At 37.5% G+C, this 22,083-nt stretch overlaps 1 protein-coding gene across 4 annotated transcripts in view; it reads left to right on the forward strand.

Annotated features, from left to right (window-relative positions):
* Positions 1 to 22,083, forward strand: part of LOC121044493 (E3 ubiquitin-protein ligase RNF103) — a 110,889-nt gene that overhangs the window by 12,275 nt on the left and 76,531 nt on the right. For 2 of the 4 annotated variants that reach the window (XM_040496838.1, XM_040496839.1), the window contains 2 exons: positions 642 to 757; positions 7,962 to 9,979. The exons of 1 other annotated variant lie outside the window; for it this stretch is intronic. In XM_040496838.1, coding sequence (XP_040352772.1) covers positions 642 to 757; positions 7,962 to 9,537 — 1,692 coding nt within the window. In that variant the 3' untranslated portion in view covers positions 9,538 to 9,979. Of the gene's footprint in view, positions 1 to 641; positions 758 to 7,961; positions 9,980 to 22,083 lie in introns of those variants that run through there. One more of the 4 variants, XM_040496841.1, reaches the window with a different exon arrangement.

Here is a 22,083-nt window from a genome sequence, read left to right on the forward strand (position 1 = left end):
TTCTTTCTTTCTTTTTTTTTTTTAAATCTTGTACTTCTCCCAATCTTAATTGTGTTTGAAAGCTATATGCAGATTTGAAGTAGACGTTCAAGAGTGTAGAATTCATTGCGGTAGTTCTTTTTATATATTAGAACATTTTTGTGATTGTTAAGAAAAAGCTGTAGAAGTAGTAGTATTGATTTAGTCAAAGCATAGTTTAATAGAAAACAAATGTTTGACTCTTGGCTCCATAATTATACTTTTAAAAAGTGAAATTTGAACTCCTTGAACTCACATGTGATCATTTCTAGTAAGCTTTATTTGTACTGTTTAAAATTTTCATGGTGGAGAAATGACTCCAAAGGCCATTTTCTTCCTCTGTAACTTATTTCTAAAGAATCAGGGTGGTGGATGTGGCTAGCTTTTTAATATGATTTTGATTCCCCTCAATGTAACTGCCATAAAGTGTGGAAGTTTAATGCACTGTATTCAATGTTTTAAGCCTTTTCAGTCGGACAGTTATTCCTTCTGCAAGAATTGCAATGATGATAGAACAGAACAGAATCTTTTTGCAAAGGGTGAAGATACATTATAGATATAAGTGGTTGGTTTGACTTCATTTTAGGTAATTAAAGTTTCTGTTTTTGTTTCTGGGAGAATAGGTCATAGCAAATGACAGAAGTCCCTTGGTCGGTAAAATCCACTGGGAGAAAATGGTGAAAAAGGTGTCAAGATTTGGAATACGTACAGGCACTTTTAATTGTTCCAGTGACCCCAGGTGAGTTGGTTAGGCAATTCTTAGAATTTGAGTTCTGACCAGAATTGTCTCACTCAATGAAGACCATGATATTAGAAGCCTATTTGAACTGAAAGCTAATCATAATGTTTAGCACGCTTGGGTTACACAGGCACTTGATAAATAGTTTTTGATAAACTGGCAGTTACTTACTTCCTTTCTGAGATGTCTTTCTCTCTCTATCCCATTCTTCCATATTCTTCCTAGTGGGGGTGACTCTTAAGAGTATGTCTTCAGTCCTTTTGTTTCAGTTTTCTTCCCAAAGAGACTTCAGCACATTTATAGCTTTGTGCTGATCAAAATCTTTTGTCATAATTCTGACTTCTGGTTTACATGTGGACACTCATTTCCATCTGCTGTACAGCTGCCCCTAGATGTGCCCTTTTCCCTAATCCCAGTGTCCAAATTCAGATTCAGTTTTATTTTTGTATTTTTGTATTTATTTTTTTTAATATATGAAATTTATTGTCAAATTGGTTTCCACAGAACACCCAGTGCTCATCCCAAAAGATGCCCTCTTCAATACCCATCACCTACCCTCCCCTCCCTCCCACCCCCCATCAACCCTCAGTTTGTTCTGTTTCAATTTCATTTTTTTAAATCAGGCATGTACCCTTTCTACCTGTCCTTTTTCTGTTCTTTACTGTTTTGTCTTTTGTTTTTCCCATTTTCTCAGATAAGAATCCTTGCAGGCATTTTTGTGTTCTTTTGTCATCATCTCCACTATTTCATCTGTCATGTTATTTCTTGTTTCATTATTACATTATTTCTTAGAAATTCTTTTTTAATTTTTATTTCTATTTATTTTTATTTTTGAGAGCGGGAGAGGAATGGGGGGTGCAGACAGAGGATCTGAAGGGGGCTCTGCACTGACAGCAGCAAGCCCGATGCAGAGCTTGAACTCACGAACCATGAGACTGTGACCTGAGCCCATGTTGGATGCTCAACCGACTGAGCCACCCAGGCGCCCCTCAAGTGCTTTTTATTTCAACTTCTAGTGCCATCAAATTTTCACTTACAAGTATTCATTATTTAATTATCCATTCAGTAAATATTTAATAAAAGATTAGCATATATAGCATGTTGTGTTTAGTGCTGAGGAGGGGGTGTATGATGTATATGTAGAAAACCCCACAACATTAGGTAGTTTCTAATGTAAGTAATATAACTGTCTGTATTACTTACTTACATGTGGCCCCAGTGGGAAACCCATTAACTGTATGTAGAAAACCCTCCTGTGCTACTGTTGTACCGCATATTTTCCTGCCTTTTCTCCTTTAGGCTCATGTTTGCTTCATTTTGCCTCAAGATTGTTTTGCTTACTGGTATTATAGGATGTGATCCACACCATAGGGTGTAGGATCCCCTAGGAGTTGGAGAGAAGAAGGAAAGTTCTTGTATCTTCTAACTCACAGTCTCCCCGTCTTCCCACAAAGCTTGCATTCTCATCTTTGCCACAGAGTCTTGATCATATTCTAACAACGCCTTTTGTCGAAATGTCCAAAACAGCCTTAGTGTTAATTTTTTAATGAAAAGCAGATCGTTGTAATTTTGTCCTTCGTTTATCAAAGACAGTTGCATTTGGTCTGATTCCATCATTCCCAAATAGAGTCTGAGTGAGAGATCTTTCTTACCCTCGCTAGTGATTGTAATACCAGAACAAACGATAGTGCCAATATTTTCATTTTTTTTTTCCAGGTAATGCCAAAAGTCAGTATCGACATCACTATTTTATTGAAAACTATTCAGAATTGATTTTTTAAAAAATCAATGAACTAATTAATGTATTTTGACACTGTAACTTACAAATATACTAAAAAATATCAAGTGAAAATAAATTTACAAAAATATAAAGGTTAAACACATGCTATATATAAATTGTTACATAACATTAATAAAGAATTCAAAAATAAGCTAAGCACAACAGAAAACATATAATCTATTAATATGAAAAACTGAAGGAAATAGCAGTGTTTGACTTCTTTTGATGTAATCTTATGAAACAAAATGCATCAAAAGTGCATTTTATCATTTCAAATGATAATTGAGTCTAGCAGATTTTAATACAAATTTTTCTAGCTTTTCTTTTGAAAAACTTTTTGATTCTATACTAGGTGAGGAATGGTGAAGAGATACATATAAACTACCTTTGTATATTTTCCTCTAAATCTTTCATCTTTAAATAATCTCACCTCTTTGGGCCCCTGGTTGGCTCAGTCAGTTGAGTGTCTGACTCTTGATTTCAGCTCAGGTCATGGTCTCATAGTTTGTGGGTTTGAGCCCTGCATCGGGCTCTGCACTGAAAGCACAGAGCCTGCTTGGGATTCTCTGTGTCCTTCTCTCTTTGCCCCTGCCCCACTCCTTTTCTCTTTCTCTCTCAAAATAAGTAAACTTTAAAAAAATTAAAAAAAAAAAATCTCACCTATTTGTGGTGGAACAGATCATTTTTGAGCAAATTTTGCTTTCTTTGTTGATTGCAGCTATTATTTTTTGTTCTTAAAAAAGCACTTTTACTTCATCTTCAGTTTCATCACAAAATGAAGGTCTTGATGCATAGTTACTTACATTAGTTTTGATATTATCATATTCATGTTAACTTTTATTGGGAAAATCTTACAACTGGAGTAAGAACTGTTGCCATAAAAGCTGTGCTTAGGGTTGTCTTTTTCTTTTTTTGAGGATTTTGGAGATCTAGAAGAACAAAATGGGGAAATACAGAAATGTGTGTTCAGAGTGTCAGTGTCGGGTGGGGCACTGGGGTGGCTCAGTCGGTTAAGCGTCCAGCTCTTGGTTTTGGCTCAGCTCATGATCTCACGGTTTGTGAATTCGAGCCCTGCATTGGGCTCTCTGCTGTCAGTGCAGAGCCCACTTCAGATCCTCTGTCCCCCTCTCTCTTGGCCCCTCCCCTGCTCATTCTGTCTCCCTCTCTTTCAAAATAAATAAATAACCAACAACAACATAAAGAATGTCAATGCAGGGTATAACTGGGCAGGAAATAGTGTTATTTAGCAAGTGTTTTAATCATATGTTGGACAATTGAGTCATCTTAATTTCAGATTTTTATAAACACTAAACTCTCTACTCCATGTTTATTTTGCTTTGTTTACTGGAGTTTTCTCTCCGGTGTGGCTTCTAGGGCAGCCTCCTCCGATGTGCTGGTCCCATTGCACAGCAGTACTTTCCTGACCTGGTTAGCTCCTCTTAAGAACGTTCAGGACCACCACCTCTGGGAAGCACCTGACTCTGCCCATGGCAGCAATTTTAATTTCTTGCCCTGCTTGCCTGGCCCTAATACCTCTCATTCCTCAATCAAGCAATATAGGATAGAGGGCTAAAAAGCCTTCTGTTAGGTCTGTTCTCTTTTCCTTTTTTTTTTTTTTTAATGTTTAAATGGTTTTTTAATGTTTAATATTTTAGATGTTTTTTTTTTTTATAATTTTTTTTCAACGTTTTTTATTTATTTTTGGGACAGAGAGAGACAGAGCATGAACGGGGGAGGGGCAGAGAGAGAGGGAGACACAGAATCGGAAACAGGCTCCAGGCTCCGAGCCATCAGCCCAGAGCCCGACGCGGGGCTCGAACTTACGGGCCGCGAGATCGTGACCTGGCTGAAGTCGGACGCTTAACCGACTGCGCCACCCAGGCGCCCCTTTAGATGTTTTTTAAATGTTTATTTACTTATTTTGAGAGAGAGACAGAGAGGGAGGGGCACTGTTAGTGCAGAGCCCAGCGCAGGGCTGGATTTCACAAACTGTGAGATCATGACCTGAGCCAAAATCAGGAATCAGATGCTCAACCCACTGAGTCACCCAGGTGCCCCTTTTCTTTTCCTTTCTTTTCCTTTTCTTTCCTTTCCCTTTCCCTTCTAAAGTAGAAAACAAGGTGGGGTGTGTCTTTGGGCAGCTGGAAAGATGGGGGATAGTAAAGAGCAGATGGAGAACATTGGAATTGCAAGAGCTGAGTGGCAAACAGGGATCAGGAGGACCTATGGTGAGAGTAGAAGGGCAGGGGGCCTGTGGAATAAGCAGAGAAAGGAAAATAAAGGGGAGATTGGACAGTGAACCTTGAAGGCCAGGGAGGGCAATGACTTTGTCTGAAGAAACCACATTATGTAAACAAATAATAATGTTCCTTTAAAAAAAATATTTGTTTAATGTTTGAGACAGAGACAGAGCGCGAGTGAGAGAGGGGCAGAGAGAGAGGGAGACACAGAATCTGAAACAGGCTCCAGGCTCTGAGCTGTTAGCACAGAACCTGATGCGGGGTTTGAACCCACGAACCACGAGATCATGACCTGAGCTGGAGTTGAACACTTAACTGACTGAGCTACCCAGGCACCCCACTAACGTTCCTTTTTAAGTACACATCCCACGCAAGAAACTAGAGTAGCAAACTCACTGTTTTCTATCATTTTTAATCTTCAGATTCTCTAAGAGATCTCAAAAGGTTTACTTTAAGAACTAGAAGTTATTTTCATGGTATTGTCATTGAATTTATTTGAATTTTTAAAAAAGTGTTTTTTTGAATTGGCAGTAAAAGTTTTTATATCAGTATAAGGTAATGTAAAATTATTTTTTTAAATTTGTACATTAGTCTTTATTTCTGTTTAGCAGTAGAATTTTAAAATTGATATGATATACTTTTGTTTGTTAGACTTCTTCAGAGCAATGTTTAGGTAAATATAAGTAGCCTGGTGTTTATAAGTATTAGAGTTTTAGGGCACCTAGGTGGCTCAGTCAGTTAAGCCACCGACTTCATTTCAGGTCATAATCTCACGGTTTGTGTACTGACAGCTCAGAGCCTGGAGCCTGCTTCACATTCTGTGTCTCCCTTCTCTGCCCCTTCCCCACTCATGCTCTGTCTCTCTCTGTCTCTCAGAAATGAATAAGCATTTAAAAAATTTAAAAAAATAAGTATTAGAGTTTTTTTTTTTAAGTCAGGAAAACCTGATTGAATTCAAAAGATATATGATGACCATATGACATTTTCTTTTCCTTGGTACTCTTAAATTCTATCTGGAAAGATAAACCTTAAAGCTGTCACTTAATTCTGAACTGAAAGCACAGAATACATTTGTTTTCTTACATGAAGAAATGTGTACACTAAGACTTTCTTTGACTATTTTGCACACTAAGGTTTTCTGTCACAAAAATTGTCATTTAATTTATGGCACTAAGAAGCCAATATTCCCTGAGGTAGTTATAGAAAGATAGAAAGGATGACCAAGAGCAGAAATGTGTCATCACAAGTATCATATGAAATTTAAGAATTAAAGCTACTTAAAGCTTTTTAAGATGTAAATAAGGCAATTACCTATTTGACTTGTTGCTTTTGGGAGTAGAGGGAAAAAATAGAATTCATGTCAATGAATTACTTGCATTATACAAATACAGTGTTAAGGGATAGAAGATATTTTCTTTGTAGGAATTCATAATTCTCAATCCATTTCACTGAAAGCAATGTTGATATTGGGGCACCTGGGTAGCTCAGTTGGTTAATCGGCTGACGTGAGTTTGAGCCCTGCATCGGACTCTGCATTGACAGTGCAGAGGCTGCTTGGAATTCTCTCTCTCTTCCTCGCTCTCTGCCCTCCTCTCTTTTCTCTCAAAATAAACTTTAAACAAAAAGAAAAAAAAGAAAAAACCAATATTGACATGAATGGAATCTATCTTGTTAAGGAAGTGTATCAACTCAACAAGAAGCTGAATTGGGGTCTGTGATTCTGAGTCACCCAGATAGTTTCTCAGAGTCATTACTTAACCTTGTCTTTATGACATAACATGCTGTCTTCACTTACCTTAGGTTATATCACAAAATTCCTGAAATACAATTAATTGTATTGTCATCATGAAACTTTATGACATGTCGAGACTTTCAGTCTGATCATGTAAATGTGTAGTGTGCTTGTTTAAATAAAATGTAATCCATGCTTACTAAGTAAAGCATAACACTTATGATTTTTATATCAGTATTTAGAATAGCAAAATAAGAAATTGAGTATTTATAACCATCCAATTACAAATCTATAATGAACAAATTATCTGCATGGTAGATTTTTTTTCCCAACCTTATTGAGGTAAATTTACATATCATAAAATTCCACATGGTAGGTTTTTAGAAAATACTATTTTTAAAAAAGGAAAATGTTTCACTTATAATCTCTACACTGTCCTACAACAGCTGTTTTTATTTCCCAGCATTTCCTTTCATTCCTCATCTAGTTTTTTAGGGAGAGAGTGATGTCACAAGTAGTATAGCAAGAACTTGTCCATTTCCAAAGGATTGGAGTCATGACCACACTGGATAAATCTAAACAAGTGATTGAATTTTAGTTAAATTCTTCTGTGTGTACTCATCCTTGGACCGAATCTCTTCTTAATCTGAAAACGTAACTTTGTTTCATCTGTATTAAATGCTCATCCTCATGATTTTCATTAAAGAGATGAGAGAATACAAAAAAGTATGGGACTTGGTCTTTCCTCGGTGAGTTCGTATGGATTACTTTGTAGCAGTGCCTGTGTGGGGCAGGTATTGGTGAGGGCTTGGGTTAATACATGGGCACAGCATGGCTCCTCCCCTCAAGCATCTTGCATTCGAGTCAGGGACTTGGCATGTAGGGTAACCTAGTCTTTCTCTGCCCTTGTGAATCTAACCACCTTCAAGACCTCGTTCAATTCCCAAACCTTTCATGAAATCTTCACCAACTCAGACTCTCCTTATTCCTTTTTTTTGAACTTTTACATTATTTAGTAATTGAATATATATAGCTTTATACTTCTATTTTGTTTCCTTAATAGTATTTTCAATTTTCTGTGAGCAGGAATTATTTTCCTATTATCTTTGGATCCTATAAGCACATAATACAGTAGTAGGTACATAATAGATGCTGAAGTATTTTCTGATTTCCCTGACTAAAGGCTATTCTTCAAAAGACTAGAAATACAGAGATATGAAGCAAAAACAAACAAGCACAATAACAACAAAAAGAGAGCTTGCTTTTGTTCTTGTACAACTGCCAGGTATTGGCACTACTTTTGATTATTTGGAGGTTATTTGGTTTGGGGGAAAGAGTATCTTTCAGGTGCTAAAGAAATTTGTTAGGGGGAAACAAGGTGCACAACAGTGAAGATGAGCAAGCTAGCTGATCTACCAGCCTAGTTGTTACTTCTGGTTTGCTCTCTTACAGATACTGCAGGAGAAGAGGCTGGTTGCGATCTACACTCATTATGTCTGTCCCACAAACGAGCACTTCTAAAGGGAAAGTCATGCTTAAAGAATATAGCGGACGCAAGATTGAAGTGGAGCACATTTTTAAGTGGATAACTGCTCATGCAGCTTCTCGGATCAAAACCATTTATAATGCTGAACATTTGAAAGAAGAATGGAATAAAAGCGATCAATATTGGGTAAAAATATACCTATTTGCAAACCTTGACCAACCCCCAGCTTTTTTCTCTGCACTAAGTATAAAGTTTACCGGAAGAGTGGAGTTTATTTTTGTTAATGTGGAAAATTGGGACAACAAGAGTTTTATGACAGATATTGGTGTATATAACATGCCATCATACATTCTTAGAACTCCTGAAGGAATTTACAGATATGGAAATCACACAGGGGAATTTATATCCCTTCAGGCTATGGATTCATTTTTGCGCTCATTACAACCTGAAGTAAATGATCTGTTTGTTTTGAGCTTGGTTCTAGTTAATCTTATGGCTTGGATGGACTTATTTATCACACAAGGAGCAACCATAAAGCGATTTGTGGTTCTCATAAGCACTTTAGGGACATACAACTCTCTGTTAATTATTTCCTGGCTACCTGTGTTGGGCTTTTTACAGCTCCCTTACTTAGATAGCTTTTATGAATATAGCTTAAAATTGTTGCGATATTCTAATACAACCACACTGGCTTCATGGGTAAGGGCAGACTGGATGTTCTATTCTTCCCACCCGGCCCTGTTTCTCAGTACGTACCTTGGACATGGTTTACTAATTGATTACTTTGAGAAGAAGAGACGGCGCAACAGCAACAATGATGAAGTCAATGCCAATAACTTAGAATGGTTATCAAGTCTGTGGGACTGGTACACCAGCTACCTCTTCCACCCGATTGCTTCTTTTCAGAACTTTCCTATAGAATCTGATTGGGACGAAGACCCTGACTTATTCTTGGAGCGGTTAGCTTTCCCTGACCTTTGGCTTCACCCTCTGATACCAACTGATTACATTAAAAATTTGCCAATGTGGCGATTTAAATGTCTTGGAGTCCAGTCTGAAGAGGAAATGTCGGAGGGTTCTCAAGATATTGAAAATGACTCAGACAGCGAGAGCACAGACACTTTTAGCAGTGAAAAGGAAGTATTTGAAGATAAAGAAAGCATAGTTCACAATTCTCCAGGAAGAGCAAGTCACTGTGATGCTGAGGCTTGTTCATGTGCCAATAAATATTGTCAGACCAGCCCATACGAAAAGAAGGGGAGGTCATATGGATTATATAATGCTAATGAAGATATGGAGCCTGATTGGTTAACTTGGCCTGCTGATATGCTGCACTGTACTGAATGTGTTGTTTGCCTAGAGAATTTTGAAAACGGATGTTTGCTAATGGGGTTGCCTTGTGGTCATGTGTTCCATCAGAATTGCATTGTGATGTGGTTGGCTGGGGGCCGACACTGTTGCCCTGTTTGCCGGTGGCCTTCTTATAAAAAAAAGCAGCCGTATGCACAACACCAGCCCTTGTCAAATGATGTCCCATCTTAACCATGTGCAATTTGTCCTTTATAAGCTTTGAGTATCTTACAGCTTGCCTTTTTAATGTTAGTCACAATGTTTTTGTGGTTTGAAGTTTAGTTTAATGTTAGTGCAGTGACAGGAAATACACATTATGCTAATGTTGATGACAATTATTTGGTTGCCTTGTGTGTCAATTGAATGCATACTTAATTGTAAAAATTTTTATTTACAACATTGGAAATTCAGAAGTTAATGTTTTTTGTAAGCACAAAAGAAGTATGATAGAAATTTATCCTAGCAAGACTTTACAAGGTAGGATCAAATCCTAATGGAATTGAGGCAGTTTCTTATCCTAAATGTTTCCTCCCTTTTTACAATCTCTGTCCAGCACCTCTTGATTAAATAATGTATGCTCTGAGACATGAAATTAAAACGGACCTATGAAATAAATTATTTTAAAACCAGAAGATTACAGCTTTTCCAATGTTAAATTGTTTTTAGTGAGGTGGTTGAATGTTATAGGTGTTTTGCTGGTTTGTTCATTTCACAGGTAAGTGATCCTAGATTCATGAGGAAAAACACAGAAATAAATTATGTTGCTGACACTAGCCAGAGGTCCTGTTAGTCAGCCTCTTAGCTTGGTTAGCTTTGATGGGAAGGGATTTCATGGTGGGCTTTTTTTTAAGTATTAAGTCATTTATGAGAAGTATATTCGTCTAAGTAAAATCAACTATAACATATTAGTCACACATTGATTACTTTGTTTTTCCTGACTTTTATTTTGAAAAATGTCAAAACTGCAGAAAAACTGGTAGCAGTACAATGAACATCTGTTTCTCTAATTCACCAACTGTATGTATTTTGTTACCTTTGCTTTATCTTCTCTATATGTATTTGTCTTTTTTTCTTTCTTTTTTTCTGGTTTGTTTTTGTTTTTTACTGATCCCTTTGGAAATAAATTTTAGTCATCCTGATGCCTCTTTACCACTGGGATGTATCACCATGTATCTTCTAAGAACAAGGACTTTTTTTTTTTTTTTTGCATAACCACAATACTATGCTTGCACCGAATAAATTTATTCATGTTGATTCAGTAATATTTAACATACAATCCCTACTTCCCACTTGCTCCCCAAATATCCTTTATATCTTTAGATGTTTTTGTTTTGTTTTTATTGTGAACTTAGGCACAGTTCATGCGCTGGGTTTGGAGTCCTTCCTTTCATTCTTTTCTAGCAGTTCCCTGCCCTTTTTTTTTTTTTTTTCCCCTTGTAAATCTTTTCTGATACATTTTGGAAGAGTACAGGCTAGTTAACTTATAGAATGTCCTACATTCTGAAATTCTCTGTTTCCTCACGATAAGATTTAAATTAAACAATATTGCCTGGATGATATGTACCTCCCATTTGTGTAACATTGGGAGTCACATGATACCAGTTTGTCCCATCATTGGTGAAGCTAAATTTGGCTAAAGTCATAGCTGTCTTCTGTTTCCATCATAAAATACTTTTTCATTTAAGATGGAACCTGTGAGGCTATGTGAATATCCCAACGGTTTGGTGTCTTTTTTGTTTTTAATTTTAATTCCAGTATAGTTAGCATACAGCGTCATATTAGTAAGCCAACGGTTTTAACATTCACTGATGGTTATTAATCTGAGTCAGTTATTGAAAAGGAGTTGTAACATGGGGATTTTCTAATTGCACCCTTCATTCTACATTTTTTACCTCACATTTTTTGTGAAGAACTGCTTTCCATTTTTCTTTCTGTCATACTTTGAATATTACTGGACTCACAGTTTCTTTTTATGTTCGGTGTGTTAAAGTTCATTATTCTTTGTGGCGTCCAAATCATCCCAAATTTGATAAGGGAGAGCCCCCTTCTAGGCTAATTCCATTCTGTGCTATTGATATGTCCCTTTCAATCTTGAAATGGTTGCTTTTTGACACAAGGCATTCCAGGCTCACTTTGTATTTTTTCTGGCCCAGCACTGTGATCATGTCTGAGTTTCATAGTGCACTTTTAAAATCTTTCTTGACTGTCCCACCCCACATGGTAACAAAATGCAATTTTTTCATTCTGAATTATTGCTTGGTTACTAGCAGAAGCCTTCCTCCCCACACACCCCCCACCCACCCCCGCCTTCCCCCACTGCCTTCATGGTAGACTTGAGCCTTATTTTCATACATCAATGAAAATAGTAAGGACCGGCTATTACTGGGGTGCCTGGGTGGCTCAGCTGGCTGAGCATCTGGTTCTTGGTTTCAGCTCAGGTCATGATCTCATGGTTCATGAGTTTGAGCCCCACTCGGACTCTGTGCTGACAGTGCAGAGCTTGCTTGGAATTCTCTCTTCTCTTTCCCCCCACCCCCACCTTCTATCTCTCTCAAATAAAAACTGTAAGGACCAGCTGTTAGTATTTGAGAGCTCTTTTAAGTTTTTAAATAAAAAATGCAAAAACTGCTCCTTGTGCTATTTTCCTTTTGAAAAAAAGTAATCACATTGTTGTAAATGTTAGTGTTTCCCAGAGTTCTGCAACTGGTCCACTGCTCTTTTCTTTCATGTTTTCAGTGGTTGTCCCCAGTCTACCTGTCCAGGCAAAGTCCCCTCCCCAGATCTGCAGTTTTTTGTACAGCCATCTGCTGAACAGGTTCTCCTAGGTGCTTCTCAGTGCTTAGTAAGTAAAACAGCTTTTCATTCTGTCCCCTACCCCCCGCACCCCAGTCATTCTCTTAGGGTCCTGATTTCAGTTAATGGGTCATAGACATATAATATTGTCACCTTATGAAATGTACACAAAAGTGTAGACATTTTAAAAGACAATTAAAATTTCTCCAGCATCCCAGGGCACACCATACTTTGGAGAATACTGCCCTAGATGATAAAATAATCTCCTTAAAACCAGTTTTCAAGGCCCTTCATAATCTTCCTGGCTGACTTCTTAGACACATCAGACTCTGGCCTGCTTGTCTCTCCAGGTCCATGCTCTAGTTTTTCTCAGCTTGGTGCTTTGCTCTCCCTTCTGCCTAGTGTTCTCACCCCTTCTTCTCTGCTTTGTCTGGCTAGATCCCATTTTTTCCAGAAATTCTACGCCCTCCTACCCATCTTTTCCTTCTCCACCAGGTTTATAAAGAGGCAAAGATATCTTTACAGTGAAAACTCAGGCAGCTGTCCTCTTACTCAAATGATCAAACTTGTCATCACCAACAATGGAGAAAACTGATATGTGCCCTTCTGATCTTAGTGATAGCTTGCCATTCCTGATACACACGTGTTCTTATATCCTACTGATACCTCACACATTTCTGTCGTATTTCGCTGTATTATATTAAAACTATGCGTGTTTTTTTTGTGTGTGAATTTGTAGTAGGAATTGTGCATTATTCACCTAAATATCCACAGTGCAGGGCATAATATAGACATTTTGCGTATTAGACATGCCATAAAAATAATACAATAAAGTTGGGGAGGAAATCATTGCCATAAGTTCAGATCTCCAGGGAAAGCTTGACTCATCCCTTAAATGTTAAGCACAGCAAATAATGTTTTTGTCAGTTTCCTGGAGGTGGAGAATTGAAAGACATATTCAAGGTTGACAGACTCTAGACTTGAACTGTGTTTAAAAAGAAAGTATGGATTCACAGAACAACCTATTGAATTTAATGAACTAAAGATTCCAAGTATGTGGGCTTTGTAGTTACTGAACTCTGGAGTTAACTGCAATAGTAGGACACATGATTGTGTTCTGCTCAAATGTTTTTCTACTGTCTCTCATTTTTTTGTGTCTTTCTTTAAGGATAATATCCCTGAGGACAGGTGTAATGCTATAATCTACTGTTATATCCTTACAGTATTAGACCCAGAGTTGATATACAGTAAGTAATTATTGGCTTGAATTTTAAAAATCTATGTTAATTTTATCCTTTACCAAACTTTTTACCACCCATCTAGTATTGGTAGAAAAGATAAAAGAAATTATATTTTTAGTACCCATTAGTAGGGACAGAGATAATCGATACTTATGGTCTGCTCCAAGACAAAGATCTTAATTTTTTTTTTTTTTTTTTTTTTTTTTTTTTTTGTAGTCACAACCTCTTTTCAGCTCTTCTTTAGATTATTTGGGAATCTTTCTCCTTGCTCCCATGTTTTCCCCCTGGGCCATTTTATTGTTACTTAAAACTCTACCCAAGGGATAAAAGATGGCAGAAGTAAAGTAAGTGTTGGGTCCTTTTTGCTATTGGATTTGATTAAAATTTAGAGAAGAAAAAACAGAAATTCAATTGTGAAAATGACATTTTGAATCATCTGTGTTTTAATCATTCTATTCTTGTTCTCATTGCTTCTCTGCCTTTTGGCTAAGATCAAGTGTATTCTTGTTCTTGGTGCCAAATTTTAAGTATACTGATTAATGATTAATTTAGGCAATCTCTTTACTTGATCTTTTGTACCATCTTCTCACCCAAAGTTTTTATTGTTTCATAATGTAATAGATCATTTTACTGCCTAATATCCCTGTGCAATAGGTAGAACAGAAGGAATCCCCACTTAATAGTCAATCGAGTTAAAGATGTGACTCAGCAAAGGACACAGCTTTCAAATTTGGATTGTCTTTAGGGCCCAGTGAAACAGTTTGAGTAGGAGTGGTGAGGACAACAGTGTGCTTGCTCCATCTAAAGGTATTTAAATATTGTTTTTAAAGATTGCATCAGCCAGTCGAAGCTGGTGGTGGCTTCTTTATAACCTCTGGATGAGATTCTATCTTGTTCAGGGCTCTTTCTACCACATTTTTACTTAGAAATAAGTGCATTTGTGGAAAAGACAATAGGAAACTGTCTTTTGTCAAAATTATATTCTCCTTCATGCCGATGCTAAATTGCATACTTGTTTCTGTCAAATTCATTTAGTTTATGGGCATGATGGGATAATAAGCTCTTTATGTTCTATATTAAATGGTGCTTGAATATTCTTATTTACAGTCTGTTTTAAAATACACTCTTAGTATTGACACTGCCTAACTGACTTGATAACATATTTATCAAATAAGAACAAATATAAGCTTAAAAGTAGACAGGTACCTGGGGTACCTGGGTGGCTCAGACGGTTATGCGTCCAACTTTGGCTCAGGTCATGATCTCACAGTTCCATAAATTCAAGCCCTGCCTCGGGCTCTCTGCTGTCAGTGCAGAGCCCACTTAGGATCCTCTGTCTCCCTCCTTCCCTTCCACTCCCCTGCTTGCACGCATGTGTACGCTCCCTATCAAAAATAAATAAACATTTAAAAAAAAAAGAGGGGTGCCTGGGTGGCTCAGTCGGTTAAGCGTCTGACTTTGGCTCAGGTCATGATCTCATGGTTCCTGGGTTCGCGCCCCATATTGGGCCCTGTGCTGACAGCTCAGAGCCTGGACCCTGCTTCCATTTCTGCGTCTCCCTGTCTCTCTGCCCTCCCCTCGCTCGCTCTCTCTCAAAAATAAATAAACCTTAAAAAATAAAAAAAAAAGTAGCCACCCAAACATGTCAAAGTTCAGGTACTACCTGTTTTCTTTTTTTTTTGTTCATTTTAAAATTTATATTTCCCAACTTTATTGAGATAAAATTGACATATATATCATGGTGTAAGTTTAAAGTGTATGATGTACACTTGACTTGATAAATGTATACATTGCAGTATGATTACCAGGGTAGCATTAGCTAACACCTCCAACACATCCCATAATTACTTATTTGTAATAAGAACATTTAAGATCTACTCTCTTCACAACTTTCAAGTATATAAATACAATATTTTAAACTATAATCACAATGCTATGCATTAGATCCCAAAAACTTACTCATCTTCTAACTGGAAGTTTTCTGTTTCTATGAGTTTGGCTTTTTGCTGTTGAGTTTGTTGTAGATTCCACATGTAAGTGATATCATACAGTTTTTGTCTTTGACTTATTTCACTTAGCATAATACCCTTAAGATGCATCCATGTTGTCACTAATGTCAAGATTTCCTCGTTTCTCGTGGCTGAATAATATTCCGTTGTATAGATGTGGTATGTACATGTGGTAGTATATATACCACATCTTTATCCATATATCTGTCGATGGACAGTGTTCTCTTAGAAGCATCTACTGAATGAATGAGGAGTCATACACAGATTCTTACTCAGAATTTATTCTTGCTTTACATGGAACTCAAATGAGCTTAGTAATTTAGCCTCCCAGTCTATAGGGTAGAAGCTACGCATGTAGAGACTTTGAAGTAGGGAGTGGAATCTGATAGAGGCAGGGCAGGCAAGGAAGTCATAGTTACAGTAGTTTTGATAGTAAGAGTTAAATGTAAAAGACCCAAACAAAAAACAGTAGTTTGTGCCAGAAGTATAGTGTCAAATAATTTCTGGAGAGAATATCAGTATCTTGCCAAGAGTGATTCTGTGTTATCCAAAAAAACATTTTATCAGTACCATTTGCACAAGAAGTCAGGAAAATTCATTTTATTATATTCAAAATCATTTTAAAACTATTAAACTTTAAAATATTTTGAAACTTTAAAACGTTTCAATAAAGTGAAAGTTTCTGTTTCCTGGAAAACCCATTTAGTGGGCTAGGGTGGGAAAACAGAAATCTTGTTCCTTGCATCCCTATAAAAGGTTAATTCCTCACACCCTCACCAGTTATCCATAGCACGCTGCCAGTTGTATACTAGAAAAAAGGATGTTCATATACAATGTATATTTAGTCACCGTCACTACTGTTGGTGAAATTCTGTGAGCTCTTTTCATTTGGGAATGTACTTTGAGATCTTCATCTGTTGATAAAGCAGGGTCTGGTGACATATTTCCACATGGAAACTTATTTGGGGCTTTATGAAGGAAGTCCTTTTACAAAAACAAAGTAGTAGGGTTTCAGACCAGCAAAAGGGAAGTTAGAAGAATTCTGGTATTTTCAGGGCTGCTTTTGTTGTTATTGTTTAAATGCTTCCCATTTAGCTTTACTCAATTCCTGAGTTAAGTGGCTAAAACAGTAGGTTTTTGGAACCAAATGCCTCAAGCTGACTCTGAGTCGCAGGAGGCTTGGGTAAGAGACTCCTCTTGCCAAACACAGCAAATTTTGGGCCTTTAAAACAATATTGTTCAAAGTGTTTGTTAGTATTGAGCATGGCGGACTGTGACAAATCTTGATGTATATTGCTTTACTTTAAAAACACTTGTCTGATGAGAAGGAGAAAAGAAAAGGGACGTGATTCTTACAGTTTTCCTGTTTCAAATAATAGAATCTGAGTGTCAGAAGCAAATAAAAAGGCCATTTTGTCCAGTCTTCTGCCTTAATTTAGGTTGTTGATATCCCAGTCATAAATAAACTGGCACACTCATCATTTGCATGCTACATTTGCAAAAATCTATAAACAACCCACCTGCCAGGATCCACAGAAAAGCATGCCATTAACTGGCAATATAGCAATAGCAGGTGATGAATGCCCAGATTTGGATACTTCCCATGTCACCATGGGAAGGCGAATGAAATCAGGAGTTCATCTGTTAAAAAAGCCAGTCCTAGGAAAACCTCCTTGCTCTGAAACGTATTCTGCTATCTACATTTATTCATCAAAATGGCACGTATTTAACCAGGATCTTTATTTAGAGGGAAACCTGTGAACTGTAAATTATTAAACCCCAACCTCATGAGTTCAGTGACCAGCTCATCCTGTTACCCTGAATTATCTCTGAAACAGGGAACAGGAGATACGAGATCAGCTTTCTTCTGCTTCCACTGAGCATACTCTCCACTCTCTGCTGTTACTGAATCAAGGCATATCTACACAGACTCTGCTGTATTTTCATGGCTGTGGAAAGGTTGAGAGGTAAAAGATGGTTTATGGCATGATACGCACCAGACTGGGTTATATAGAAACTGGAGAAAGGACTTTTTATTTGAAAGTTTTCTGAGAGCTGGGATGCCTGGGTGGCTCAGTAGGTTAAGCTTCTGACTCTTGATTTCAGCTCAGTCATGATTTTAGGGTCGTGAGAGCAACCCTGCCTCAGGCTCCGTGCTAAATGTGGAGCCTACTTGGGATTCTGTCTGCCTCTCTCTCTCTCTCTCTCTCTCTGCCCCTACCCTGAATGTGCGCGCTCTCTCTCTCTCAAATAAACTTCAAAGTTTTCTGAGAGCTAAAAAAAGACTATAATAATTCATTCACGTACATTCCTTCAAGGAGGAATATATCTAATTAACCCATTCTGGGCAAATGTATGCATTTTATTTAGAATCTCGTAATCAGAGACCTAGCGTTTGTTGAAACAGCTTGGAGTTCTTAGTCCAGCGAATGTGTTTGTTGCTTGTTTATCGGAGAATTAGTACATAGTCTGAGTGCAGGACTAATGTTTTCCTATAGGGTAAACCATAGGTAGGAATCAGAAAAGGCTTTTGATGCTTCATAATAACATTATTGATCAGCTAAAAGGGAGAGGAGTAGGACAAGAGAAGGATGGAACAAAATGAAGATACCTTCACCATCTATTTCTTCTTTAATCACTTCCAGTCATCCAAGGAAAATACATTCTTTTTTCCATTTGAAGTTTTTACTGAAAGGCAATACATCTCCATAAAAGTATATAAATATTAAATGTGCAGGTTATCAGTTTCTCACAAACTCAACACCCATCACCCAGATCAAGAAACAGAACAATTGTCACATCCCTGAAACCTCCCCTGGTTACCTCCTGGTCACTACTTCCACCATTCTGCCCAAATTTAATCTCTATTGATAACTTCTAAAATCCTAGGGTAATTTTGCCTCTCTTTGAATGCTATATAAATAGAATCGTATAGTGTGTTGTATTTTGTGTATAGTTCCTTTCATTTAAAATTACATATGAGGTTCATCTCTATTATGTGTAGCAGTACTTTGTTCATTTTCATTACTGCATAGTGTTATATCGTCTGAACATACCACAATTTATCCATTCTACCATAATAGGCTTCTTATTTCCAGTTTCTGACAATTGTAAATTATAATATCAAATTTTAGCAAGAATGTAGAACAACTGGGACTCATATACTGCTGGGGAAGATGTAAATTGATATAACTACTTTAGAAAACTGTGTCTACCAAAACTAACCATAGGCAACTGTCCTGTGATGTCAGTGCGTGTTCTGTTTGCCACTTTATTACACAGCTGAGCAGAACACGTGCTTCATCTTTGGGATGCTGAAGGAGATAAATGGGCTTTGGAGTTATGTGGCAGTTTAAAAAATACCTTCATTTTTTGGACCGCTAACTCTCTCCCTCTCTCTCTGCCCCTCCCCACTCACACTGTCTCTGTCTCTCTCAAAATAAGTAAATAAACTTTAAAAATAAAAGTAATTTCCTTTCTGGGATCTTCCTCCCTTGCTTCTTCAGAGTTATTGTTCCTCTACAGTTTTGTTCCAGTTCTCAATTCATTTGGGGGATTTCATCAATACTCATGTTCGGGACGTCCGGGTGACTCTGTCAATTAAGCGTCTGACTCTTGATTTCAGCTCAGGTCATGATCTCACCATTCCGGGTTGGGCTGACCATGAACAGTCTGCTTGAGCTGACAGTGCGCAGTCTGCCTGAGATTCTCTCCTCCCTCTCTCTCTCTGCCCCTCCCGCTTGCATGCACACACACTCTCTCTCTCTCAAAATAAAAAACTTAAAAAAAAAATACTCATGTTCTAGACTCCAACTAAATATGCTGATTGCTTCTGAATCTGCATCTCCAGAACACTGTATTTGATACTAGATCTCTGTATGGAGCTATCTGCTGGGCATTTTGCTTGGATGACTCACAAGCATCCGTGGTGGTCAAGCTGATCGTTCTCCCCCAACCCTGCCACTAATCTATTCTCCCATTCTTCCATTTTACTAGAATTTTAGCTCAACTGTCTTAGACTGCAGCCCACGTTGTAGTTACGTGTGACCAATGTGACTAATTCTTGACAAGTACAAGGTAAACAAAAATGATGCATCCCACTTCTGGATCTTGACTTAAAACATTAGGTATATGTATGAACACTTTCTCTTCTCTACTTTTACCCTGCAAGATATGGTGATAATCGATGCAGTCTTGAAAGTCAGGTGAAACCAGTGCACAGAGCTGCTTCACCAGCCTTGGTCCCTGAATGACCTCAAACAGAGCTACCTGACCATGGAGATCACTAGACTCTTCCACGAAACAAACTTCTATTTAATTTAAAGTCATTGCATTTTGAGGTCTCTCTGTTATACCAGATTAACCTTTAACTATGACCACATCTCAGTCCCATCATATCCAAAATTTACTAATCATCCTTTCATCTAAATATCCTATGTCTATAGTTCCAGTATGAGTAAAGGCTCCTGTAGTTACCTAGTCAGTGTTTCTCTCTCAACCAATTTTCCTAAGTGCGGTTCATACCATTTTTTTTAAAAATAACTCTGGATTTCTATGAGGCACCTGGGTGGCTCAATTGGTTAAGCATCTTGACTCTTGGTTTCTGCTCAGGTCATGATCTCACAGTTTGTGGGTTCGAGCCCCGTGTCGGGCTCTGTGCTAACAGGCGAAGCCTGCTTGGGATTCTCTCTCCCCCTCTCTCTCTGCCCCTCCCCTGCTCTCTCTCTCTCTCTCTCAAAATAAATAAATAAACATTAAAAAAAATAAAACATAACAAAAATAATAAAATAACTCTGGTTTTCTACCTCTGATCATGATGGAGTAACTGGTACTGGACTAGTCTTCTTGCCATAACTATAAACCCAGACAAAAATATACGAGCGGTTGTTTTCAGAAAGTGGACAATAGGCAATATAGACTGAGATTGCTGGGGCACCTTGACGGCTCAGCCAGTTAATGTGTCTGACTTCGGCTCAGGTCATGGTTTCACAGTTTGTGAGTTCAAGCCCCACATCGGGCTCTCTGCTGTCACGTCAACAGCACAGAGCCCACTTTGGATCCTCTGACCCCCTCTCTCTCTGCCCCTTCCCCACTCACACTTGCGTGTGCTCTCTCTCACTCTCTCTCAAAAATAAATAAATATTAAAAAAACCAGAGATTGCTGAGAAGCAGGAAACTAACAGGGTAAACCCCATGATTACTCAAGTCTCTGCAAAGGGCAATTTCTTGACTGCAATGCAGAGAGCTCAAGTCCAAGCAAAGCACAGTGAGCAGTTCCACTGAAATTCCATTGATATTGTATGTATCTATAGTTCATTTTTTGTATTGCTGTATTGATTAGTATATTATTATATGAATATATAATTTGTGATATATATAATATATGTTAATTGTGATAAATATATAACAATTTATATATTCATTTGCTGATGGTTCATTTATTTCCAGATTTTGCCATTATCAATACAGTTGCCTTGAATATTATTATACATGTCTTTAAATGGACAGTAACACTTATGTTGAGTATATAACAAGGGATGGAATTGCTATATCATAAAGTTTATATATATGTTTAGCTTTAGTATACACTGCTAAAGTTTCCAAACTAGTTGTACCAGTGTATACTCTAACCGGCAGTATATATGGGTTCCCATATTTTTTCCAACACTTGATATTGTCGATGATTTTAATATTAACCATTCTTGTGGGGATATATTAGAATTTAATTACGTTTTTAATTTTTATGTCTCTGAATGATGATATGGATCATCTTTTCATACTCTCAATAGCAAATTAAATAATACTTCACATTGCTAATTTAAAAATTGGGGTGAATCTACTGTTATTAATATGTAAGAGTCCTTTGTATATGCTGGATATGAGTTTTTATTTTGGAAATATGGAGCAGTTTTGGGCCTCCCTTTTCACCCTCATCTTTTGATGAATATAAGTTCTTAATGTTAAAGAAGTCCAATTTAATGATTTTTTATAGCTCTTAATTTGTGTTCTGTTTCATTTTTGCCTACCCAAAGTGTTGAAAATATTTTCCTATGTTTTGTTCTAGAAGCTTTGCTTTTTTACCTTTCATATTTCAGTCTGTGCTCCATCTCAAATGAAGTTTTGTGTGTGGTGTGAGGTAGGGATCAAAGTTCTTTATTTTTCTTTTTTTATGGATATCTAAATTGTCTTTGTGGAATTTTTTTTTTTTAACATTTATTTATTTTTGAGACAGAGAGAGACAGAGCATGAACGGGGGAGCATCAGAGAGAGGGAGACACAGAATCTGAAGCAGGCTCTAGGCCCTGAGCTGTCAGCACAGAGCCTGATGCGGGGCTCGAACCCATGGACCGCGAGATCATGACCTCAGCCAAAGTCGGACACCCAACCGACTGAGCCACCCAGGCGCCCCTGTCTTTGTGGAATTTAATGGAAAGAATATCATTTTCCCCCACTGAATTGTGGTGGTATTTGTTATAAACCAGGTGACAGTGTTTATATACGGTTCTACTACTGGGTTCTCTATTCTTTTCCATTAGTCTGTATAATAATTTCATACCAACACCACACCATTTTAGTTATTAGAATTTTATAATACTGTTGATATCAGGTAGCATAAATCCACCAACTTTAGTATTTTGCATTTCCATAGAAAATTTTCAAATTAGCTTATCAAATTCACCACACACACACACACA

Source organism: Herpailurus yagouaroundi, unplaced genomic scaffold (assembly GCF_014898765.1).
Source record: "Herpailurus yagouaroundi ecotype Mexico unplaced genomic scaffold, PumYag 188, whole genome shotgun sequence".
Classification (NCBI taxonomy): Eukaryota; Metazoa; Chordata; class Mammalia; order Carnivora; family Felidae; genus Herpailurus; species Herpailurus yagouaroundi.